The sequence below is a fragment of the Corvus hawaiiensis genome, chromosome 5 (genome assembly GCF_020740725.1).
Source record: "Corvus hawaiiensis isolate bCorHaw1 chromosome 5, bCorHaw1.pri.cur, whole genome shotgun sequence".
NCBI classification, from domain to species: domain Eukaryota; kingdom Metazoa; phylum Chordata; class Aves; order Passeriformes; family Corvidae; genus Corvus; species Corvus hawaiiensis.
This window is the reverse complement of record NC_063217.1, coordinates 14,919,804-14,945,332: the sequence shown is the minus strand read 5'-3', so window position 1 is coordinate 14,945,332 and position 25,529 is coordinate 14,919,804. Positions and strand designations below refer to the sequence as shown.

Here is a 25,529-nt window from a genome sequence, read left to right as displayed (position 1 = left end):
ATCCTTTCCTTATATGTAACATACTGTTTCAAAATCTGAACAGCAGACTAGTTTTGTTCTGTTCTTTTGTGATATATAAAAGCTTTTAAAGGATTTTCTTCTGTTTACATTTTTTCTTTTTCTTCCTTTATTTGACATTTGGAAGGCTAGATTTTTTTCTTTATATCCTTGGAAACCTCTTGGGAGAATCTGAAAATGCTGTTTATGTAGTATTTTAACTTGAGCTGTGATTCTTTCCTGGGTGAGAGGGTAAGAGCATCGGTAGTTCAGGTTAAAGCTAAATATGATTATGTGATTCTAATGCTTCAAAGATCTAAGATCAGCTGATAAAAAGAGGAGAAACTCTGAGAGCCCTTAGACCGAGTTTTGAATATATTTCCCTTTCCTTCCTTTCCTGGCATTCTCTTTAATTTGTAAAGCTGAGATCACAGTGCAGAATCCCAAGGGAATAAGTAACAAATGTGACGGACAGTTGCTCTGCATCTTGTAGATTACCTGTAAAATGCATTGCATGCCAAACACGTGTTGCTGTTGTCCTCTCTGAAATGTGCCAGTGTCTTCAGGCTGAACCTGGGGAACGTGTGCATTGTGTGCTGATGGCTGTCGCAGTTCACCTCAGCTCCATTATTTTGTGTGGTTATGAATGACCAAGAGTTTAAGCCCACTTACAATTAGTTGCAGCTGGAATATGGTGAGCATATAGATGGGGTGTGTGAGTTCACGGGGTAAGGGTATGTGATGTCTGCCCTCTACTCCCCCTTGTGTATGCAGGGCTTGAGGCACTATTGCTGCTATTCTGTCTTTGTGAGACAGGGTACAGGTTAATGAAGGCCATTATGTTCTGTTATAAATCCACAAATCTTTCCAGAAAAAGAGAAGGAAGAAGGGGAATTCTAGCCCCAGATTCTACGTATGGAGCACTCTCCAGCATACTGAAATAATACCCCATAACCTGTTAAGAAGTGTGTTTTAGTAGTAAGCTTTTATATAATATATCCTTGTAGTTCAACAGAGATGGACAATTTAGCTCTGCCCTCTGAACAGAATTGTGCCTGACTGCTCTTTGTTTTACAGGTTCTACCATTGTGAAAATAATTATTAATATGCTTTTCAGGTTAAAGGTGCAGTCTGCCAAGCGTAAAAGGGAGGACAGCCCAACAGTGGTACGGAGAAAAGGCCAGCAGAAAACAGAGGAGACGCCAGTAAAGAAAGCAAAACGATAATCTTTACCAGCCAGTACTGTTCTTGGAAGAGTCAAAAGGAAAACAAACATCTGTGCTTCTATTTTTTTTAAAGCAAAGGGATTTGCACGTGCTTGTTTCAGAGCTCTAAGTTAAACAATGCAGTACTTTTAAGTTACATTTTAAACAGCTTTATAAACTATTGTTTATACAGAATATTATGTACATTTATTTCAGATGAAAAATAAGTTTACTTTGTATCTGAATGAAAAACAAAGTAGTTATATATTTTATCACTGACTTGGAAAGTTGGAGTTTCCCAATGTGACGTGCTAATGCAGATGCTTCCAACCCATAAGGCACCCATGTGCCTAGTAATACACTTTGTACATAAACTTGTAAAAATAGGTTGTATTTTACTCTGTGTATGAATCTAATCAATGATGGACATTTTATTTATTATATGGAAAGCATTGGTCTGTAAACTTTAGTATATACCTTAGGGTTTTTTAATTATATATTTTACATTCTATGCAGATGTCAGTAGGAAACTTCCCCTCCACTCCCCCAGGGCTGTCTAAAATCTGAAGTTCTCTAAAATATGCTCAGACAGTTGGTAAAGTATTTTTCTCGCATGCATTAAAGTAGTTTAGCATAGTGAAAGGGACTTGGCTCCTTTCTGTTCACATTTGTGACAAAGTATGACATTTAAAATGTAATCTTACTAGATTATATTTTCTCTTGTAAATTTACTACCAACTTCAAGAAATAAATAGTAATAGGTTAGATTTATTCAAAGTCAACCAATACCACCCTAAAATGGAACAGTTTTATTTTGCAACTAAGCACCTGTTCTTTCAGTATTTATCTTTTTCAACAGAGGGACCCATTGAAATCAAACATCACTTCTCCTAACTATAGAGCTTCAGCATTTTATGTTACATTTTATACACAGGTATTAAAAATAGAAGCTGGTATTATTGCCAGAATCTTTTTTTAATGTATATTAACTCTGGTAAGAGCAAATGTTCAAGTGAAGTTGTATATAAAGTTGAACTTTTCTTATGATCAAATGTGTCTCTTGTTATGATGTGATGAATTGCCAAACAATCTGAGATTATTTTAAGTGTTTTGTTGATATTCTGGTTTATAATGAAAAACTATTTTGGGGGTTGGAATTTTACTTTTTTTTTTTCTTTATTTCTCTTTTTTTTGTGAGTTTTTTTTTTTCAACTTGTTGTAAGGCAGATGTTTCCGTCAGATATTCTGCTAGGTTTCTTACTGAGATTTTTATATAAAAAATATAAAATGTTTGCCAAAAATCTGAGTTGCCTTATTTTATTTTCCTTTAATTGTTTGACTGTGGAACTTGTCTTTACAAATGTGTCTGGTTGGAGTCATGTCTATAAGCTTTACCTGGTTAGAGCCTTTAAAAAATGTTCACAAGTGCTTATATTGTAGGTATGTGAACAGTGGGGAAAGTGTGTAACTGTTCACCTGCCTTAGTACACTATAAAAGCAAGTGCACACATAATGCTTTTCTAAGCGAATTAGTCTGAAAGATGAAAATATCTTTGCTCTGAAAATTAACTCCTTTTACTTTATACAGTAACTCTGCTGCCATATTAGTACATACCTAGCTAACATACTGTTTGATATATTCCTATATATTGCTAATACTGATGTTTATACACAGTTGTAGGATAAGTTGAACCTTTCCTGTTTTCTGGTTGTTTTTTCCCTTTGCCCCCTGCAGTCTGCACAGACCAAAGTTGTAGATTTTGTCTCAGCCTTTGTTCTGTAAGGCTAAACAGGCTGAAATGCTTGTTTTTCCATGAGTGCTTTCCAGACTTTAGGTGGAGTCCTCCCCTGCACCTGTTTGTTTCCTTCACATGAATTCAGTAATGAGATTGCTCAGGAGGTTCCTAAGGAAGCCTCCCCACTGCGCTGTACATTATTATCATTTACTCTCTCTGCTGGTAGTGCCTGTCCTGCCCCAGGACAGCTCATATTTGCCTGTTTCACAGGCACAGCTCTTCTGATGGATTATAGTGATTGACAAAGCTCCAGCTTGTGTCAGATCCTTTTGACTGGCTCTTGTCTGATCTCAGTAGAAAAACAGCTCTGAAGATCGGTGTCAGTCTCTCAAAGCTAAGCTCCTAGGAGGTGGTCTACTGTCCTTCCCCCTAGTGATGGATAACATTTAGGAATAATATTTGGGAACATCTTCTTGTCTATGCAATGTATCTTTGATCATTGATTAAATTATTCTGTGATATGAAGGCATTAAAGGAATTACCTTTCTGCAGGACAGCCACTAAAAGGGAGGATAAAAACTGCCAGTTCCACAAACTTTCAGCTGATGGACATTTCACTTGCTGACAGCTTCTTTCTTGTCAACAAAATAGATGTTTCTGCTGGGCCACATCACTGTCAATCCATACTGGGAATTTTCTTCATTTTTTTGCTTAGTTATTTCAAAGTATCATCTAAGTTACTTTTATGCTTTACAGGGACAGTACTGGTTTGCTGTAGTTAAGCAAAACTTGAGAGGTTCAAGCTGGACATAAGGGAGAGCTTCTTCAGTGAAAGGGTGGTTAAGCATTGGAACAGGCTGCCCAGGGAGGTGGTGGAGTCACCATCCCTGGAACTGTTGCAGGAATGACTGGACATGGCACAAAGTGCTGTGGTTGAGTTCACATGGCAGTGTTTGATCAAGGGTTAGACTCTATGATCTTGGAGATCTTTTCCAACCTTCACCATTCTACTGAATTGATTGTTGACAGTTTCCAATTCTTTTGTACCTTCTGTCTCCCAGAGCCCTTCTGAGTACAAGACATGGAGGGGAAGAAGAATCATTTTTCCTTGGCTGCAGCAGGAGTCACAGTGTGGCAGAGTAGTAGAGAGAAAACTCAGGCACGAGAAATCTGACACTGATTATGTGGATGATGATGACTGGATTTACTGCTGATACAGTGTCTAAATATTGCCAATGTAAGACAATCAGGTCTAAAGGGTTAGATATGAGCAGGAAGAGCTAGAAGTATTTACGCTCTTTGGCCTTGCAGAATGCACAGTTACAAAACCATAAAGCACCTCTGGAGCTACTTTAGGATTTTATCTCCTTATGTGACAGTTTGTCCTGCAATTCCCACCTGGTTTTCATCTTGGGTATTGTGGGGTATGTCCAGCCCCTGCCATGGAGAGAGGTCTGCTGAGATAAGGAGATTGCTTAACTGCCCAGCAGGACTCTCCCTGGAAAGGCAACCACTTTGCAGTTACGGTGAGAAGAAGACAGACCCAGAATCCTCTGGGAGACCCTATGCAGATCCTTTGTAGCCCACTGGCCTTTACCCTCTGACACCCACCCCCTGTATCCCTGTAAGATCTAGCCCTCTGCCCCTGTGAGCAAAGAGCTCGTCACTGGCCTCCCCTTCGCTGGGTACGGACTAATAAAGCTGCCCCATGTGGAACAGCTACACGGGTCTCTCATCTCTCTCCTCCTGGTCTGGCCTGGAGATTGCCCAGCAGACCTGAGCTGAAATCATGGGCTGACAATCACTAGAGAGCTGACAGCCTCTGCACGGGCCCTCCAGCTACGGCTGAGGGAAGACACCGGGCCCTGGGCAGACGATCCTCCACGGGACCATCTCTGTGGACCGGTCACAGCTTCATGGGCCAGAGCTACTGACCCCACACCAGCCACATTAGGGTATCATTGCCCATCAAAGACAGTTGCGAAGTGAGGGAGGGAGGAAGTGAAGAAAACTGTCTTTTGCCACAGTCAGACACACCCATCTTGTTCAGAAGTTAGGCTTGTACTCCACCCTGAATCTTGACATACGTATAAAGCAATGATACTTTCCTAGTCCATGCAAAGTTAGAGAGGTCAGGAGAAAAATACTGTCCTGCACTGTGATGAAACAGAATGTCCTGAAAGTGTTTTGTGGAGATACTTGCTCAGGGCCGTTTGGTGCAATAACATGGCTAGGCTGCTGTCCCAGTAAATTTCTAAACCACTTGGCTGGTTTTTATGTTTTAGTGGCTGTTTTTTCTTCCAGTTCCTTCTCTTGGAACAACTTCATTTCTCTGAATATTAAAATACTGAGTGAACCAGAGCTGTGCTGCTGGAAGATGGAGTTCAACTCCTCCTGCTGCGTTTTACAGAACAGGACCTTGAGTCCTGCTTGCCATACTTCGGCTGCCTGTGTTCCCAGCTGGCTGTTGGCTAGCTCTCAGGATCTCTTCATATTTCTAGTGCATTCTACTTAAAGGCTATTTACACCTCTTAACTGTCTTCAACTTGAAATACTGTGGGGTTATGTACGACACAGATTTTAAATCACACAAATGGATTTTATTCAGTTGTTTTTCTTTGTGGTGGGTTTTTTTAAAACCAGCTAGAGAGTCCCCAGCTACAAGTTTGCAGTTTTCATTTTGAGATGGGGTCTGGCAAGCTTGTAAGTCTTACAACTGGTGAAATTTCCCTCTAGAGCCTGATCCGAATTCAGTAGGTGCACTCAGCAGCTGGGGCAAGGTTTTTGCTGATGCTGGCAGATCTCTGAGTGCCTCTGTTTTCTATTCCAACAGTTTCTCTAGTAACACATTACTTCTCTCTTGAGGAAGGCAGTGGTTAATCTGTGACATCCATCCCAAATATACGTTTACTGTTTCTTCTCTCTCAACCTGTGTTCCAAGACCATCCTGTACAGAACAACCTCTGGCCCCAATCCCTCAGAGCCTGTATAAGGTCCTGAGCTGCTTTAATCTCTCCAGAAACTCAGTAAAATTTGTCCCATAAAACTTGGCAACCAAGAGCAGCAGGTGCTCCTGGTTGGAGTGACAATCAGCAGATGTCCACTGTGATGCAAGTCCAACACCAGGCTGGGTGTCTACAGTAAAAGTGGCCAAAGTCTGATACCTGTATCAAGTTGTGCATTAGGAAAAGATCATTTGCCACCACAGACATTTGGTACTCCCTTGCTTTTGGAAGAGGTAGTGGCACCTCTGTGATGCTGAGCATCACTGGTCTGAAGAGAGAAAGTTGCTGGCCTGAATCTGGGATGCACTGAGTGATTTTACAGACCATTCCAAAGCAGTGTTTGCTTTCCTTGAAGCTGTACCTGTTTATATTGAAAAGAGGGAAAGCAACAGGTATACTTTCGTTCTCTTTCCATTAAAATTTTCTGGTTTAAGATTTAATGGGGCCATCTTGACAAAGGTGACTGCACATTCATACAGTATACACCTACTCCAAATTCTTGGTAACCCCAGTATCCTTATAATTGCCTGCTCATCCATTTTGTATACAGCTCAGAAGACTCATACCTTCGATCTCAACAACGTTCCATCTATTTCATTTGCTTGTAGCTTCAGTTCAGGGGAAATTGCCCATGGCAGCCTTCTGCAGGTCTTGGCAACTTCTTAAAGATACTGTGCTCGCTTCTTCCAGTATATTCCTTGTCCCAGCTGTGTATGTCACACTCCATTACTTCCATCAGCTTCTCAAAAATCTGAGGTCTGTTTCAAACAGGGTGGGATTTTTTCTACTAAAACATGGAAGTTTAAATAGCAAGGAAATTCTATCTCCATTCAGGTCTCTGTTTCAAGATGTTTCACCAAAAATTCCTTGAAAGGGTATTTCTCATTTAAACCCCTTTCCTCTTTCAAATCTCAGCTTTTTAGTTAGCCTTGCTGGCTTTGTGAATAAAGTCCAAAAGAAAAACATAATAAAAACAAATGTCTTGCTGGAAGTCCCTAGATAGCTGTATTTAAAGCTAGGAACATAACAGTCTTGCCAAGCAATCGGGGAAGAAAAATATGATTTGAGATGGCCGTAACTTAGTAGGGCAGGAATAGATTTTTGGCACTGATTGTGCAATTAATTAGCCAGGGGTGGGGTTGCATGGTCAGGCTGTGACTGCAAGGCACTTTTCACCTTCCCTTTTCTGCCCCTCAGCCAGTGCCTTCCTCCATGCCAGTGTTGTACAGTCACAGACTGCTGGGTCAGGGAGCTTGAAACTACCTCTACAAAACAAAACTGCAGATGAGTTTTTAATGTGATCAGTTTACTACACCAGCTGCTGATGGAACTGGGCAAATACTGCTGCCTGCACAAAGGAGATGTCCATGTGGCAGAGAGGGACTGTGAAATCACCTTGCCATTGTACCATGGATTTGAGTGCCCTTATGTTGGTCATCCAGGTGCACCATTAGCTCTCCCACACATTTATGACACCCCTGTATCAATAATTGATGTTTAAGTGAACAGTGAGGTAATTTGTGGAGTTTATCTTCCCTAGTGACAAAACAAAGCGGCTTCTTGCAAGGATGGATTATCCAACTGTTCAGGGATCCTTGCTGCCTAATGTATCAGGAAGAGATCATGCAGTTTTTGAAAGCTGAAGCCAGACTAATTTAGACTAGCTGCAATATGCTGTGCCACTTCTCAGCAGTGCGGGTAGTTTAACAGAGAAATGGCTTGAAGGGGTGTGACAGGTTCTCCCCTAGAGAGGTACTTTAAATTCTGCCACAGGACAAGATTTTCCAGGGTTCTTTAGCTACTGGAGCCCCATTTCTAAAACTGACGTAAATGTTGAGGCTGTGCTTAAAGGTTCAACTGTACTTACTGTTGAAACATCTGAATTTAGGCCAGCTGGCTCCCTGAAGAAGTTAGGAATCCAAATGAAGCATCGGAGATTCCTGTAGTGTTAGACTTAGCTCCTCAGATGCAATCCACAAAGCTGAAGAAGCTGTCCTAACAGCTGACAGCACTGGCCTGTAGCTCCTCAAGGACAAGTGTGAGGAACTTAAACCCACACGTCTCAGCCAGACAAGGCTGTAGGGTATCCAACAATGGGTGCTACTTTCTCTCCTGTTCGGATATTTCATATTCCATGGCATGCCCTCCTTGCTGAAGCAGCAGCTAAGGGAGCAGGGCTCACTGTCCACATTGCAGCTGACTGTTCCACTCCATGGAATATTGAGGAAAAGGATGTTAAGGGCATATGTGTACCACCATCTCATTCAATGCTTGTCAAAAATAAATGTTTAGGCCTTTAATTTCAAGGTAGACTTCCTGCCTGTGGCCCTTGAATAAGAGAAGGCATCCCCTTCCACCCAAGTTAGGTGCTAAACAGACTTTGGAGACTTGTTTGTCCAATATCTCACCAGACACCTGGTTGGGCTGGCTGCTTCCCCAAGCACCATGAAGGATTCCTGCTGAGGTGGTGTGACACACAATGCATATCTACCTCCAAGGAACATACCACAATAGTAATTATTATTAATATAAATCCTTTTATTATCACAGGTCTCTGGTTTTTCTGTGGCCTCTGCATTGTGGAAATTCTTCTTTTGCTGCTTTCTAGAAATACAGTGTAGGCCAGGCCAGCTCAGTTTTCATAGAATCAAGGAACCACAGTTTGGGTTGGAAGGGACATTTAGAGGTTACCTAGTTCAACCCCCTGCAATGAGCAGGGGCAACTTCAACTAGATCAGGTGGGAAACAGCTGAAGTGAAGGTTATTAAAAATAAAACATTTCTAGAAAAGAAAATGCATCACCAAGAATGAGGTTTTATTTTTTATTTTGTGTATTTGTTTAGGGTTGACAACAAGTTATACTGGCAATTGAAAGGCATGCATCTCTGCCCTCACCATCAACATCTTATATCAGCAAGCTGAGGTCCCCTGAAATGCAGAAAAGCTGTCTCAGAGCCCTGGTCCCTAATGTCACCAAATACACTGAAAATAACTGCTTTCCACTGGGGAAACATAAGCCTTTCTGTCAGTTCAGTTTGGAGATCAAGTACCTGCTGCAGTCCTGGTGATCATTTGGGGCTTTTCCTTGTGGAAGGACAATGCTTACACGTGGCTCCAGCTAAGCCATACACAAAAAGTAGCTCTTATCCAGTTTAACCAGCCGGTGGGAATATACCTAACGTAGAAAAAGCTCTGTAACATATTTCAGAATAATTTGGACCCTTGCAAACCACATGAATAGCCAAAATTGAGCCCTATTTTTAAACACAGCTCCTTTGCTGATCACACAGCCAGACAGCACAGGCACTGGCTGTACCTCTGTACATGTACTGAGGATGTAACTGAGAATGAACAACAGAGGAGTATCAAAGCTATCAGTCCTACTGTCAACAGTACAACTCAGCCCTCCAGAGATGTTCTTTTCTTTTCTAGATTTCATTGTAACATGTCACACATGCTGTGCAATGATTTATATAAGTTAACATACATTAAAATGAATGAATAAAGAGGAATACATGAAATAAAAGTGCTCTGTGATCACATTCATGATACTCCAGCATCAGTTCCAGTATATAAACTTGAAAATGTTAAAATTAAATAGTTATTCCCGCTTTGGTGCCCAAAGCAAGCAGAGATCTGGAATGTGACTTTCCTTTCAGACAATGATAGGTTCACTCTGCTCTTTTTATATAAACAAGAGCTAAGAATTGCTCAGTAATATAGTGCTTATTTAACTCTATTTATTCAGGATTTTTCAGGCTAAGTAAATAGGCAATATAAGGCCAAATAAAAAAAAGTAAAACTTATGATAAAACTTCTTTCAACTAATTTTGAACTTAGAACTCTATGTGGCCCTCAATCACAGGAAATACTCTCTTGGGGAAGATCTAATCAAAGTAAAATGGTACTCATTTACTCCCAGTGAGATGCCACCTCCTTTTCTGAATCAGAGGAGGGCCCGGGGACAGAAACTGGTGTGAAAGTGGAAAAGAGGAGCCAGCAGATATAAGCATGAAGGGCCGCTGAGCCCAGGGAGGCCCTGGAGGCTGGGCCCTTTCCACACCCTGCTGCCTGCAGTGCTGGGTGGAATGGGACTGCCAGAGAGGGGCTGGCGGCTGTGAGAAGTTGGTTCATTTCTTTATGCAGGTTTGGCACCAACACCTCTGGAAGTCAGCCACAGGATAGCCATTCACATGGGGGGAGGAAAAGACTGACTGATCCACTGGGCAGGTTGCTCCAGGTTGTTCCAAGCATGTGATGTCTAACCAGATCCTACAGATTCCCAGTGATGGCAAAACACACACACACCACTCCTGTGTCACCCAACTCTTGTTGCTGATTAGATTTAAAGAATTTTTTCTAACGTGAAATTCTCTGTTGCAATTTGTGCCTTTTATTCCCTGTATGACCATATCTCGTTATAGCAGGGTCCTACTCCCTTAAGACTTGCATTTTGCTTGATCTAGTTTTGTTACTTTTCTGTTTTCAAAGATCGAAGCTGTTTTTGTTCTCAACTTTCAGTGGCTCATATATTTTCCTTCCTTCTTTCCCACTGAAAAAAAAAAAAAAGGCATGTCTTGGGGTGATTTTATGATAATACTGTGTTCCCCTATTGTCTGCTTTATGCCCAGAAACGGGTTCCGCAGCTTTAAGCTGGGTCTGAGGCAAGGCGGGGGAAGGCAGGCGAATTCTTCAGCACAGTTTGTGTTCAAGGACTCACACACTCCCCCGCGTCCTCACCGCTGCAGAGCCGAGGGAGCACCTTCCTGCTTTTAGCCAGCCTGGTAGCTGAGGCAAGAAATTTTCCCATACCAGCACACCAAAATCCTCCAGAACTTCTTCCTCTACTTCTGGAACTGTTCGGCCTACTGTGATCCCAGAATCAGATCATCGGACCCCATGGACCTCCAGGGAGGCTGCGGGGACGCCGCATCCCAACCTTGGACCTCGGGAGGGGCCGAGCCAGCTGTAGAGGGAACTCCAAATCCACCAGCTTTCTCTGCAGAGAGGAGGTTTAATATATAACGTTATTCATTTTTTCCTGTGCCTTGTGGGCACTTTGTTTGTTAAATAAATAGTTTTTTTCACTTTCATCCAAGAAATTCCTTTTGCATTGGTGGGGGAGGGGAGTGCCAAAACCCTGACTTTGGGGGAGACATTCATTCCAGAGCATTTTCCTCCTAAACTTGTCTTAAACTGAGACAAGGCAGGACAGCATGAAGTCCTTAATTTAGGCAAAAGCATAAAGCAAAGTTTTCTTCTGTTTTCAAATAAACATATAAAGGACAGAGTTCTGCATTAAAAAAAAAAAAAAAAAAAAAAGGTTGGGGGTTCTTTTCATTATAAAACATCTATGGTGGGGAGATTTTTTTGGTACAACAGCTTCAGATTTTTGCCCTGCAGCCATGCTTTGCAGGTATATATTGGTTTGCCTTAGCCTGGAGACACAAGGATCCTCTTCAAGTGCATCCAAGAAAGAAGAAAGGCAGCTGTGCCATGTAACACATTGTTTTGGGATGACTTTATGATGTTGCATCCCCTATTGCCTGCTCTATGCCCAGACAAGAATCCTGTGCCTTTCTGTACCTTTGAGAGAGGGTGGGGGAAGCCGGTGGGATTCTTTTGGCAGCTTGCATTCAAAAACACAGATAACTTGCTGCAGCAGAGTGGAGAAAAGGACTTTCCTGCTTTTTCCCAACTTTCATCTCTGTTTCTCAGGAGAGAGACAGAGAGCTAAAATTCTTTGCTTTTTTAGCTAGCCTGCTAGCTAAGGCAAGAAAGTTTGTCCCTGGGACTTTGGCTTCTTCTTCTTTTCTTCTGGACTGTTCAGCAACACCAGAACATCACCAGGAAGCCTGACACCTCGGCCCAGGGCACCCCAACTCCAGAGAGAGCAAAGCTACTTCTACAGAAAGGACTCAGGTTTTCTCTACGTGAGAGGTTTTATTATTTAACATTATTCATTCTTTTTTTTTTTTTTTTTTGGTGCCTGCATGCACCCTGCTTGTTAAATAAATAGTTTTTTTCACTTTCCTCTGAGGAATTTCTTTCTGAACCTGGTGGGGGAGGGGCTGCTGAAATCTGCCTTCTATTAGAGGATACATACATTTCAGATGTTTTCCTCTGAATTTGTCTCAAACCAGGACACACATGCACAAAGCTTTGCTGGTACAGACATGTTGTGAGCTCCATTTTTCTTGCACGAACAAAATACAGTCCAGTTAACTTCTACGACCTCATGATGGATGTTCATACAGTTCTGTCGTATTTTCAGAACTGGGGAAGTTTTTCTTCTGAAAACAAAACTATGCTCAGTGTGTAAGTGATAAGTACTTAGAGTACAATTGGACATTATTTGCTGTGATGATTGTATACCACAGTGGCAATAACCCAAAACTGAACAATCCATCACGAGTGAACACAAAGACAAGGAGATGCTACCACAGTAAAGGATGTGGGGGTGTTCTGTATTGAGGCACTCTATGAGACAGGGAAGGAAAATTCTTCCATTCCTTCATGGTGGTCTCCCTTTCAAGAGAGTAATATAATGGGGACAGTAGGTACTCCACTTTTCCAAATTCTCCTAATTCTTAAGATTCTTCCACTTGATTTCTTGAGATAATGGGATTGTTCAAAGACACCAGTGAATAGTGGGAGTGCTTCACAGATCTCATTCCTTCACTCCTCTCCCTCTTTTCTCACCTTTCTCAAATTTTCTCAGCATTTATCATGTCTTTTCTTCAGGGAAAAAATGGAAAGTGACTGGCAGCTCTCTGAAAGGAAAAGGAATCAAATTACTTTTTTTTCACTCAAGGGCATCAGTCTTAAACTGTCCATCTGCACCATGTCTTCAATTCTCAGGGACCAGGGGAAAGGAATGGTCTGGAGCCAATGCAACATACCCATTGGACCAATATTTGCTCTGTGCTTGCCCAACAGCTAGAGTATTTTGTCTTGGTCTGGTTGGGATCTAGCAAGGAAGAAAATACTAAAATATAATGATGAAAAACTTCCAGCCTATTCCAATAATCTGGCCAGAATCAAAAGTGAGAAGTGAAGATCCCGCTTCTGCTGAGTTCCCATTTGCCAGTAAGGGAGCCAGCCCAGCAGGGCTGATGTCGCACTCGGCTGCTTTTGGGACTTTCCCAGCCTTCTCCTTCTGTAAAATGCACACCTAGAAGGCAGGTGAATAACCTGTCTAATTGCAAAGCAAGGCCAGACTCTGGGTGCTACAGAGAGGGGCGCCCACTCTTCGCTCCCAGCGTCAGACCCTGTGCTTCTGAGCGAGTCACTCAAGAGCCTCTGGGGGCAAATCGTGCAAATCTTCTCTAGAAAAGCAGTTGCTGGGTTGCAATTTGGTTGGAAAAAACTGTTTTCCAGGCACAGAGAGTCCTACAATAGCCACTAGATGGCAACTGGTGCCTGCCAGGTAGCTCAGCAGGCACGGCGCACACAGGCAGGCACAGGCAGGATCCCTTTCCTGCGGCTGGAGCGCCCAGAGCCTGGGGCAGGTTAGGCAAGACCCTCAAGTGCTCGAGAGAGGAACAAGGAGGGCTCGCGTGCGATGGTCCTGGGGCCACCACTCCTGGGTATCCTGAGCCACCCATCCACCAGCTCCTCCTGAGCTTCCCGCTCTGCACAGCACAGGCAGGATTCACCACTTTCAGCAGAAATACCTTTCTTCAACTCCGTATCCATGAGAATGCTGTGTAGCATACCATGCATAAGTCCAAACCCACCCAGAGTTTTGTTTCCAGATGCAATATTAAATTCCATATAACATGGGTCTATCTTTATAGGCACATCAAACTTATTCAGGAACAGTGCATTTAACATTTTTTTTCTCAAGTGTAATGAGTTGGATTTGGTGGTTTAACACAAGCTATTCATTCCATTCCATTCCATTCCACTCTGCTTCCTTGCTTAGGTCCTTCTCATTTCTCTCATTTTTCAGCCCCCTCTTCCTAACACTTTTCCAGTCTAATTCCCACCATCCTCACTTCTCATCCAACCTGTCTTTCACTGCTCAAGGTCCATTTGTTCCCATCCATGCACTTCAGTTCTCTCACAGGATCCCTCAGACCTCAATTCCCCCTTACCCTTGTCCTTATCCTTTCCCTTGTCCTTTCCCTTTCCCTCATCAGTTTGTTGCATACTCTTGAATCACATATATATGTGATCTCTTCCTTTGCCCTTATCCTCCTTTTAGTTCTTAAAAAGTCCTTTCTTCAGCTCCATTCTTCTCTCCTCTCAGTCTTTTTGCCATGACCAAGAACTTTTGTGGATGAAAAAAGTACATGGATGTACTGACATTGAACCAGGTTAGACTTTACCTAGGGGGCCTTTACCTTATTTGTACTAACCTGTGAGAGTTAATATGATGAGAGAAGTTGTGAAAATATCAAGTAAAGCAATCATAATTCCCTTTTCCTTAGCCATCCTTATTCCTCATTTCTTTCAGTCAACTCTGATGTGACTAGAGTCACCATTCACGCTTCCAGGATGCAGCAAGAACTGGGACAGACTCAACATCAAAAAGCAGCTGAGCCAGCAGGTGGGAAAATAAAACCTGTTCTTCAAGGAAATTATTGAACACTCTCTGCCTCTTGGAGAAAATGCACAGGGGATTTTTCAATGTTGGCTGGGGCCCAGATGCTTGGTCATATGACAAAGGATATGTGTCTAAGTGAGCTACAGCCAGCAGCAACCCAATATATTCATAAGCTGGTCTTATCATGAGTCTCAGAATCAACACATTTTGAAAAGTTTATTAAATACAAGAGTATGGCGCTGTGATGCTCACAAGTATCACTTCCACGTGTCCAAAGGGCTGGGGCTATTCGAACAAAACAATGCACAGATCCCTGTCATGACATTGACTTGTCTTTTCAGTTCCTCTGCTGCTAAACTTGCCTCCTCCTCACTGAAAGGATCTCACTGTTTCATTATCCAGGTGTTCTGACATTTAATATATTCTCTGTAAAAGCAGCTGTTACCTTATCCCAAAGCAGGTACCTGAGCTGCCCAGGCCTGCTTCTGAAGTCACCATGTATTAGAAAGTAGCCCCAGGATCTGAGTGGTGCACCTGGCTGTATGCAGTGCAAAGAGCAAGGCATTTGGGGTTGGAAGGTGGAAGTTCTTCCCTATCCTCCACAGACAGCAGGATGTCCACTCTTCCCTCCAGTACGCTGCTGCTCTTCCAGAGCTGCCGACAACTCACAGGGATTCAGGGTCAACATGCTTATGCTTGCAGAGGTTTGTTACAGTTCGCTGTCGAGGTCATACTAAAATAGATAAATTAAACCCTATGTAAGAAATATTATTGTACATGAAGGTCCTTTGCCTTTGGGAGATCTTTGTCCCCTGCATAATAACTATGGGTAAAGTCAAAGATATGGATATCCATGACTGATCCATAGACATATATACCATCCATGTTTGGAATTTCTGGTCAGCCAGACCAAATCATCAACAGTACAAAGATCTTGGACTACAACAGCTTTGTTGCTTCTTTTGCAGAAGACTATACTGCAGACATCTTTTTGGAGCTGTGAAGCACAACACTTCATTTTATTGAGTTATATTTCCTGATGGGGGAGCATATCTGGTGCAAAACAATCTTTGACAGAGAGGTGTTGCACAAAGTGTACGGTGTGTGAAAGAAATACAGACAAATCTGAAGTCCTCTGGAGATATGAGAGTTGAGAACAACAAAGACTGTGTTTTAATGCTTCCTACAGGCGGCAGTTTACTATGCTCCTGTACAGGGTTGGAATACTAGGAGTACATGGATAAAAGCATGGCGTTCTTAATCAGGTCTCACAAAATACAGATGATACTATAAAGCACCAAAAGGTCACACCACAGACTACCCACCTTCCAAAGCAGGGAGAGTAGAAAGCTCTCATTTGTCCTGCCAAAAATAACCTCATTGATACTGCAGGATATCACAATTTGCCATCTTGGAAGCATTCCTTCCAGACAGCACTCCTCTACTTCTCCGTTTCACTTGCAAACATATTTCTGCATCCTTTTGTTGTGGAAAACCTGGAGAAATGAAAGGATTTTCTTAGTTTTCCAAGGAATCCATAACTGATGTTTTGTCTACCTACATTTCTGTCCAACTCACATCACAAGAGTTTTCCACTAAGTCACAGAAATCCTTTAGTACTGGTTACTTTTCCAACCATCTTGTTTACACTTGCTCATATAAGGGGTAGGGTCCAAACTGCTTTTGTCATATTACACGTTTTTATTTGTCATCTGCCACCTTGATGCACCTAAGGCATCAACCTGTCTTAACATTTTTTTTCTGTTAGGTAAATTCCAAAACATGTCTAGAATGAATTCTAGAAATAGCTACTTCTATGACAGGAATACCCAGAGAACCCACTCAGGAGACAACCTATAATTCAGAACATCTAAAATTAGGCAAAAAAAAAATACTAATGAAGACAGAAATTCTGAGAGAACAGAATTGAGCATCATAAGGACAAGACAGGGTGCTTATTTGTAGTCATCCACAACTGGCACACTCAAAGTCTCTTTCCTCTAAGAAACACTCAGAAAATATGAACAATACCTGTATTGCCTGCAGACAACTTGTGTCATGTTTGGGTTTTGGTTTGTAATTTTCAGGCAGCCAGTTAAATCTGCAGGTTTACTGAACAAAACAGAGTCACTAATTTATTTGTGAAGTTTATGTAAGTATTTGTATTCTCACTGAGAAAGCCAAAAGACTTGGTGATTTAATGTAAAAGCTGTGTTCAGATGAAACATACAGTCACTGTACATACAAAATCATTGCCAGTGGAAACAACTCACACCGTGAACCTGCTAATTGCTCTAACTTCATAATCTCAATGCTGGATCCAAGCTCTCCATGCTCAAACTGCTTGGCTTGGCTGCTCCACCACAGCTTATTGGGCAAGGCCAGCACTGTGAGCTTGCAAGGCAGCTGCAGGGAAGGACTCCTGTCTCACAGCAGGCAGAGTTGGGGGCCTTTTTTCCACCAGACATGTCACAATGCTCTCACAGAGGCAGGGGTCCCTTCAAAGAACCGAGTCTCACATGGAGTGAGACTCTTGGTCTAAACTGCCTGGCTTCCTTCTCTGCTGGGCAGCACGATGGGCATTCCTGGGGACCAGACCCATCACCCAGTGCAACTGCTGGTGCTCTTACACCTCTGATTGCCCTTCAGACGCAGGAAGTCAATCACATAGGCCTGGATCCAAAACAGGACAGATACTCCACAATTCTCATCTCTGCAACACACCATGTTTGAGACACCTGAGTCAGGACAGGAGCTCCTGAGTCAGGTCTGCTCCTCAGAGCAGGATCCCAACAGCAAGAACTGCATGCAGGAGACTGCCCAAAACACACAGCGAAATGCCACATCCTATCTCCATGGTTTAGGCTTCATATTCAGTGTGAGGAGGATGTGAAACAAATGAGTCCTTGATCTCAAATTCTCAAATTCTGAAATCAATGATCTGTGTAAATTTTTAACTGATAAGTCCCAAACACTACCAGATTCTACCTTTTGTAGGTGTCTACTCCTGATATGAATAATAAAGAGATAGAAATATTAATATAAAATTACTATTGACTTGCTATCAATAAAGAGGTGACTGTCAGACAAAGAGGTAAAATCACTTTAGAAGTGTAAGCAGTGCCAGTATCCTGAGAGGCTCACTTGATTTACCTAAGCATCAGAAGCAATAAAAATATTTAAATGTACCCCAATGTAGCCATTGATTTCATTACCAAGTTCCTCCACAATATGTGAACAGTGAGCTCAATTATTTCAAACAAAAATTAGGAAAGTTTATTACTTTCGTATAGGTGGAAGGGCAGTGGTAAAGGAAACCAGGACTTCATGTGATGTTGTATCAAATAAACATCAAATGATTAACCTGTGCTAGAGGTGTTCCTAAAAGTCTAGAGACTTGCACACAGTAAACACATCTACTGTAATATGGTGAATAGTCCTTAAAATGTTCTACTAAATTATAAGGAAAAATTCAGAACAAGTAGATACACTGTATGGATGACTCACACATATGACATAAGTATTTCAATCTGTTTCTACTTTAATTTTTCTATCAGGGACTGCAAATAAAACAGATTAGAAGCTAAATATAGGGTCTACAAAAGCCTTAATTAATTACTGTAAGAAGCACCTGGCCATTTGCACATGCTAATTTGGTTTTTGTTAGTAAAACAAACTATTCTTATCCAGGTTGTATTGCTATCCTACAGGTAACTAATCAGAAAATGAGGAATATATAGCCATTTACTTCTTTAGTAGGAAATCTAGCCTAGAAAAAGCAGCATATTTCAAAAGCTGGTGGTGCCTGAAGGCAAATGTGGGACAGGACTCTCAGTGTGTACAGAGCTGGTTGCCTCCTGACATTAATCATCAGAGACAACCGTGCAGCTTCACTCCTTCCTGGGAGCACAACGTGGTTAGACAACCCATGTGTCTTCTCCTTTTCAAGGTCTTGCAAGGAGGAATAATTCAGGGGAAACTGCCATGCAGTGAAATGAAATGTTGGTAGGTTTATTTTCATGCTTAGTACTCTGCATGCTAAGCTTTCACTTGTTAGTGTAAAGATGAAGCAACAAGAGGGAGATTTGGTTTGGTTTTCCCAGAAACAGCATCTCTGAGCAATAAAACTGGGAGAAATTGTGTCACTGTATATATGCAACCAGCAAGATTCAAGCCTTATTTTCAGTTTGGTTGTAAACTCCTATAGGAGTGTTTTTGTTTGAGCCTCCCAGGCCTGAAGGACGTGAGCTTTTCCCCATATGAGGAATATGAGCAGAGAAGGGGATTGTAAAGCAGCTATTAAAACCTACTCAGCTAATTTGCTAAAAGGTTGTCAAGTTAGTGAGAACAAAGTTCTCATTGTCAGCATTATATTTGCACATATTCGGTTGAATTCTAAAAATCATTCCAATTTTTCTCTTAATTGTAGAAGGTATATTCTTCTCTCACTCAAGTCTGGAAGCATCTTACAGCTGACATCTCAGCAACAACACAGGGTCCTTATGTCAACTGTAAAAAGGAATTTGGAGACCGAATATTGCAGCAGTTACTTGTATGAGGTCCCTCATGAAATACATGGAGAAATCTTGACAGGAATGTGGTTTAGAGATGTACAGCTGTCACCTACTGTGTAGTTACAGCTACATTTTTTGGAAATAAATTGTTATTATTCAAGAAATAGAGTCAAAACCTGTTTAAAAGCAGATGATCTAAGATTTTCCTGCAAAACAAGTGTCCAGGACATGTTTATGCGCCTTTTCTGTGCAGCCAGAGAGCAGCGCAGCTGAGGTAAAAGCCATGAATGAAATCTTCCCCATTATCAACAAGGGATTAAAATTCCTTATAGAAGGAAGTACTGTTTGTACCACTGCCATCTTCCACCTAAGCCCCTGGAAGACCCAGCAGGAGACTCAGCAAGGATTTGCATTGCTCTGAGTATATCGGGAGGCAAATTAGTTCAGGGAGACAGCTTGTATCTAGGGAAAAAAATCACCTCTAATAAGGTATGGCAAAAGTATTACCTACCACCATGCAGGCTCTGGGAGGTGCTGCCAAGAGGGCTGCAGTGTGTGGTAGCCCCTGGCCATGAAACTGCTTGGCCTGCCTCAGAGCTGAGAAGAGCTTGGAAGGCAGAAGTGGTACTGTGCTAGCTTGGCTCTGCCCCAGAACTGGCACATGGAGATTACACCACTAATTATTTTCCCATACTGGGCAAATCCTACCCTGAAGGAAAAGTTATAACGTTTCCTTTTCCCAGTGCAATGTACTCCCACTCAGGGGATCATCTGGGTCTTTTTATACAACGTTATGTATTATGTAGAAAGTGTGTGCTCCTTACAAAGACTTTTTTAAGGTTTTGCAGCCGCCTCTCTTCGTGCTTTCACATGTGATAAAAGGGCTTTCATAAGCTGCCTATGAGCAGAACACATCTTTCCCCATTTCATCACCCCACATGTCATATGCAGTGCTTCTGTGAGCGGGCTGCCTCTCACCTGGGAAGTAAAACGGCTCAGGTGGCTGAGAGAAGCCATCTCACACTGCAGCCAGGCAGGCTCCCCTCCAGCTGTCCAGTTCACGCAGTGGTTTGTCACTGGATACCGGGCACCGGGGCTGTGCCTCGGCACCCGTGTCTCCTTGCCCTGACCGCCCCAGCCCCGCTGTCACCACGGCCCCGACGGGCGCCCCGGTAAGTGCGGGGGCCGAGCGCAGCCCCGAGAGGAGCCCCGGGCCGGGCAGTGCGGCCAGGCCGCCTCTAGGTGGGGCAGCCCGGCCGCCGGCAGGGCCAGGAAGGCTCCGCCGCTGGGCAGCGGGAGGGAGAGGGACAGCGAGCCGGGCTCCCGGGACAGGGAGCCGGGGGCCTTCGGTGGGCGCGGGGAGAGGCAGCTCTCGGCGGGGTTTGGGCTTTCCCCCGCTGCAATGTAATACAAGTCTGTGAAACGGCGGATCCCTGTGTTATGGTATCTTACGGTGTATCAAGGCTTTTGGCCGCTTCAGACGGCGAGTAATGGGAGGTGTGCAGCTCTTGTCAAGGGTGGAGGCAAGGTGGGAATCGTGCCCCCTCAGACATCCCCGTTTCAGGTGCTGCCCTGCCCCTCTACTGCCCTCACCGCTGCGTCCTCATGCCCGCTCCGAGCCTTTTTCAACGAGGAGAGTTTGCGCCCGGTTTCCCCCTCACACTCTGGGAGGGGGCCCTGTGCCCTCCGCAGGCCGCCCACTCCGGTGCTGCCCCGCGGAGCGCGGCCGGGAGCCGGCTGCCAGCCCTTCGCCCGAGCGGCCAGCGCGGTGCACAGCCGGGCCGCCGCTCTCCCCCCATCCATCCCTCCTTCCTTCCCTCCCTCCCACTGCCCGTCTCCTCGGCGGGGTTGGGGGCCGGGCGAGGCGGGACCACCCAGCTGGCCCCCGGCCGCCACGGCCCCAGCCCGCCGGCCCTGCCCGGCCTCCCTCCGCCGCTCCCCTGCGCCTTACCCCCGCTGCCGCTCGCTCTCCTCCCGGCCTCTTCCTCAGGCATTTCCTCCTCCAAACAGAGGTTTTCTGATCGGAAAGAGGGTGCAGAGATCACCTGAGAGGCGGAGGAGAGAAAAAAAAATTAGGAAAGAAAGAAAGAAAAGGAGGGGGTGTGTGTGTGTGCGTGTGTGTGTGTGTATGATACCTGAGTAACTTGGCAAAGAATTACAGCCGCTGTAAACCATCTGCAGGTATTTTCAACAGTTTGGGCACGAAACTCTGTAAATCAGGGTCTTCGTGGGTTGGAAACTCCCTGTGCCAGAGCTCGGAGATCGGCTGCACCGGGGGAGAGGCTCGTCCTCCTCCCCGCCGCTCGCTGGCCCCCGCAGCCTCCCGCTTTGCCTCGCTCTCGGCGCTCTGCCGCACCTGAACAGAGCCCGACAAAAGATACTCCCTGTCCCGGAGCTCCCCGTCTCCGCCGTGCCCCGAGCCGCTTTCTGGCCGTCAACCCAAACCACGACTCCCACGACCCTCACTTCCAGCCTTCCCCCTTGGAAGAGCGGAGCCCTTCCTCTGTGCCCGCGTCTGAGGCCACGCATCTCTTCCGACATCCCAAATTTCATCTCTTGGCTGTTAAGCAGCCTTTAAAATACTCGTACAGGGCACCCTTCCTAGCCCCCTGTGTATCTTCTCGTAAGTGGATTTCTCTCAGCTTCTTTAGATGCTTCTTGTTTACCTCCAGCTCTAAAAAAATCCCCTTTGGATATTTTCTTAGTGTATCGTGACACCGAAGTCTTCGGTGGCAAAGCGATGGCTTTCCTGGGAAATACCTAGGTAAAAGGTGAGTCCAAGCAAGGTCATTAAAACGGTCTGAGTTTGTTCAGAAAGATAAATCCAGTTCTCGCTTAGTCATGCAGAGGTGCTCTCCAGCTTCGTGCTATGTATGAAAGAGAGATTATTTATTTTACTGATTTAGTTTGGGGGTAAGAATTATGATTGAAAACATTTAATTCATGCCAGAGTCGTTGATAATCAATTATCATTGTTTCGTAGTCTACTACAAACAGACGCTCATCTCTGTGAGATCAAGTAGGGAGGTGTTAGCGGTGGCCATACGCCTGTGGAGAAGCCCGGTAACACCCTGGGAATTTAGTTCATGGAACAAAGCGGGTTTGCGGATATCTTTCTTATATGCTTTGTCTCCTTTTGTTGCCGCTTTCTCCCAGCACCAAACACCCGTGTTCGTGAAGCGCAGGCGTTTCATTTCTCATCTACCTGCTTGATACCCTTGCCGGTATTTTTATTAGCTCCGAGAACGCCAATAATATTTGAAAAATAGAAAAGCATGACGCTGGGGGGCATATTGTTGTTTTGGCAATGAGTCGCGTGTGTACAATTCACGTGCGTGTAATAGTTTCCAAAAGCTTCTTGTGTAGGGCCGTTTTCTTTTAGGCAAAGCATGGTTTAGGGAAAAGAGTTTAATCTGCGAGAAATTGCTTTCCTAATACGGGCTTTAAAAGCCCCATGGACAGAAGACCATACTTAATATGAGCCCGACCATGTTTTTAAACAAACGAAATGGTGAAAAGCACATTTTTCAAATCCGGCCGAGCCTGATTTGCGTTTACCCTGACAGCGCGAGCGGCCGGGGACTTGGGCTCTCACAGCCCCGTACCGGCGCGGCGTCTCGGCCCCCGACAGACTCCAAATAAGCGAGTTCCGAGGCTCTTCCCCAGCAGCACGCAGCGATGCACGCCAGACTGCGGCGTTGGTCCCGTCCCCGCGACTGTTCCCGTCGGGACGGGACCTTTCCCGGCGCCAGGCTGCGGCGCTCTGCTGAGGCGCGGCGAGGGGGGAAACACCCGAAACACCTCCGAACTATGATCCGACACTCTCCAGGTGGAAGCCGCCGCTTTCTGCTATGCAGAGGGACCGTCCCTTCGATGGTCTCCTCGGCCGCGGGCGCTGGGGACGGCGGGGGTGCCCCGCGGGCCGCAAGGGGTTAAGAGGCGGCGCGCCCCGGCGCGCGCCCCGCGGAGCCGCATCGCCCCGCGGCGGGAGCCAATGGGCGGGCGGGGCGCGCGGGGGCTGCCCAATGGGAAGGCGCGGGGCCGGCGCTGTCAGGCGGCCGTGAGGGATGGCAGCGCCGCCGGCAGAAAAAGCGGAGGGCGGGCGGGGGCGGGACAGAGCGGGGCGGAGGCAGCGCCCGCGCCGCCAGGGACCCGCGGCGGCGCCCGGCGCAGCGCGGTGGCCCCGGCGGCCCCGGCCCTATGGGCGGGCGGGCCGGCAGTGGCGCAGAGAGGCTGCTCCCGCTGGCGCCCGCCCTCCCGGCGGCAGAACAGGGCCCGGCACCGGCGCGGCGGCGGCCGGCGATGCGGTCGCCTAGCTGAAGGCGCGGCGCGGTCCGCTGCTCTCCCGCGGGGCTTGCCCGTCGCCGGGCCATGTCCGTCCGCGGCGGCAACGCCCTGACGCCTTTTTCCATCCAAGCCATCCTCAACAAGAAGGAGGAGCGCGCCCGCCACGCGGCGGGGCGGCCGCCGCCCCCGGGGTCGGCCGGCGGCTGGCGGCTGTGCGGCGCCGCCGAGGACCCGCCGCGCGCCTCGCCCGCCGCCCGCGCCGCGGCCCTGCGGACGCCGGCGGGCTGGGACTCGGACTCCGCGCTCAGCGAGGACCCCGAGGGCGAGCGGCGCTCCGAGGAGGAGGGCGCCGGTGGCCGCGCCCGCCCTGCGGAAGCCACGGGCGGGGGGCGGCCGGCGGCGGGGGAGGCGCAGCCACCGGAGGCGGCGGAGCGGGACGCCACCGGCCTCAGCGACAGCGAGATGTCGGCCGCCGTCTCAGGTAGGGGCGGCCCCGATGGCGGGTTCTCCGCACCCGCGCGAGGAGGGCGGGAATGACCCGGAGGGCTGGGAACTGGAGATGATCGTGGCTTTCCGCCGGCCCCCCAGGGCGACAGTCGCTTGTGCGACAGGCTCGGTTGTGTCGGGGGGAGAAGAAAACCCAAAACGCGTCCCGCGGGGCGAGGGAGGGCGGATCGGGGAGGGCCTTTGGCCAGGCTGAGCCCGCAGCCCGCCAAAGCGCCCGTCGCTTAAAGGAGAGCGAGAAGCCCCGGCTGCGGGCGGCGGCTGTTCCGGCGACGGGGCGGGCAGCGGCTTGGCGGGCTCTCCGCTCGCCCCGTCGCTGCGGACTGGCCGCAGGGAGCGCACCTGGCCGCCTGTGCGCGGGTGCGGGCCCCGCGAGGAGCGGGGATGCCGCTGTCCCGGTTCCTGCCTGCCCTGACCGCCGTGCTCTCGCCCTGCCCGCAGATCGCAGCCCCCCGGAGGAAGAGGACGGAGCGGGCAAGTGCGGCAATCTGCTGCCGGGGGAGGAGGAGGCGGCGGCGGCTCCGAAACCGCGGAAGAAGCGCTCTCGCGCAGCCTTTTCCCACGCGCAGGTCTTCGAGCTGGAGCGGCGCTTCAACCACCAGCGCTACTTGTCGGGGCCCGAGCGGGCCGACCTGGCCGCCTCGCTGAAGCTCACCGAGACGCAGGTGAAGATCTGGTTTCAGAACCGGCGCTACAAGACCAAGCGGCGGCAGATGGCCGCCGACCTCCTGGCCGCCGCCCCCGCCGCCAAGAAGGTGGCCGTCAAGGTGCTGGTGCGCGACGACCAGAGACAGTACCACCCCGGCGAGGTGCTGCGGCCGCCCTCGCTGCTCTCCCTTCAGCCGTCCTACTACTACCCCTACTACTGCCTTCCCGGGTGGGCTCTGTCCACCTGCGCTGCAGCTGCCGGCACCCAGTGAGAGGCACACATACATACCCCCCCGGCACCGACACCCCCACCATACACACTGGCAGCCAGAAAACCCATCTTCCCTCTGCCACCTCCCCATCCATGAATCCATCCATTCAGCTTCTCAAGTCCAGAGCCCCAGCTGCAGCTCTCAGTGCCTCGGACAGTATTTATTATTATTATTTTATTATTATTTTTATTATTAATATTTTTGGATGGTTCCTCACCCTCTCCTCTTTCAACGTAGGACTTCTCGGCCACCCCCACCCTGACCCTCACCCTGTCCCCACCCCGCCAGCTGAGGACTCTTGCAATTTGGCACAACTTGTTCATGGTATCCATGTTGTCAGTGTATTTGGTGTAGACTTTTTGTTTGTGTGTTTTATTTTCCTTTGGATCGGTAGAGACTCGATCTTGTGTGGAGAAAAAGAGAGAGAAAACAAAGGAGAGGAAAAAAAAGTACAATCCGCAAAACCAAATGCAGCTCAAAAGAGGAGATCAAGGACTCCCTCAGTGGATTGTAAGGAAGATTATTTTTGTCGTCTGAGTCCTTGGTCTTCCAACTTGTTGCAAACTGAGTGTGCCTTGTATGGTGCTGAATGTAAGGAAACCTCTTTCAGGTCCCCCCTGCTCTTGTTGCCCATGTTATTCCTGTACTCCATGATCCCTGGCAAAGGATAAATATGTCACAAAAGGGTGAGATATATCAAAACTCCTGACTTCTTGTTTTCCTTTTTTTCCTGAGATCTTTCCGTGTTCGGGGAGGGAGGAGTTATGGATTTTTCGCACTTTCCAGATGTATTAAAGTTGTTGTTATTAT

The 25,529-nt window shown here is 46.5% G+C and overlaps 2 protein-coding genes across 3 annotated transcripts in view; both read left to right on the top strand.

Annotated features, from left to right (window-relative positions):
* The window catches only part of BOD1L1 (biorientation of chromosomes in cell division 1 like 1), a 36,881-nt gene extending 34,376 nt beyond the window's left edge, over positions 1–2,505 (top strand). For both annotated transcript variants that reach the window (XM_048303415.1, XM_048303414.1), the window contains exon 25: positions 1,115–2,505. In XM_048303415.1, coding sequence (XP_048159372.1) covers positions 1,115–1,223 — 109 coding nt within the window. In that variant the 3' untranslated portion in view covers positions 1,224–2,505. The remainder of the gene's footprint in view (positions 1–1,114) is intronic.
* A 20,784-nt stretch (positions 2,506–23,289) lies between these two features.
* NKX3-2 (NK3 homeobox 2) lies at positions 23,290–24,819 on the top strand. The gene is made up of 2 exons (XM_048304245.1): positions 23,290–23,776; positions 24,241–24,819. The coding sequence occupies exons 1-2, from the start codon at positions 23,380–23,382 to the stop codon at positions 24,717–24,719; spliced, it is 876 nt and encodes a 291-aa protein (XP_048160202.1). The 5' UTR covers positions 23,290–23,379; the 3' UTR covers positions 24,720–24,819.
* The last annotated feature ends 710 nt before the right edge of the window (positions 24,820–25,529 follow it).

What these genes read in the sequence shown, in the direction of transcription:
- NKX3-2 (XM_048304245.1), top strand. Translation starts at nt 23,380, where the DNA reads ATGTCCGTCCGCGGCGGCAACGCCCTGACGCCTTTTTCCATCCAAGCC. An exon ending in GATGTCGGCCGCCGTCTCAG is followed by an intron (nt 23,777 to 24,240) that starts GTAGGGGCGGCC and finishes CCCTGCCCGCAG; the next exon opens with ATCGCAGCCCCCCGGAGGAA.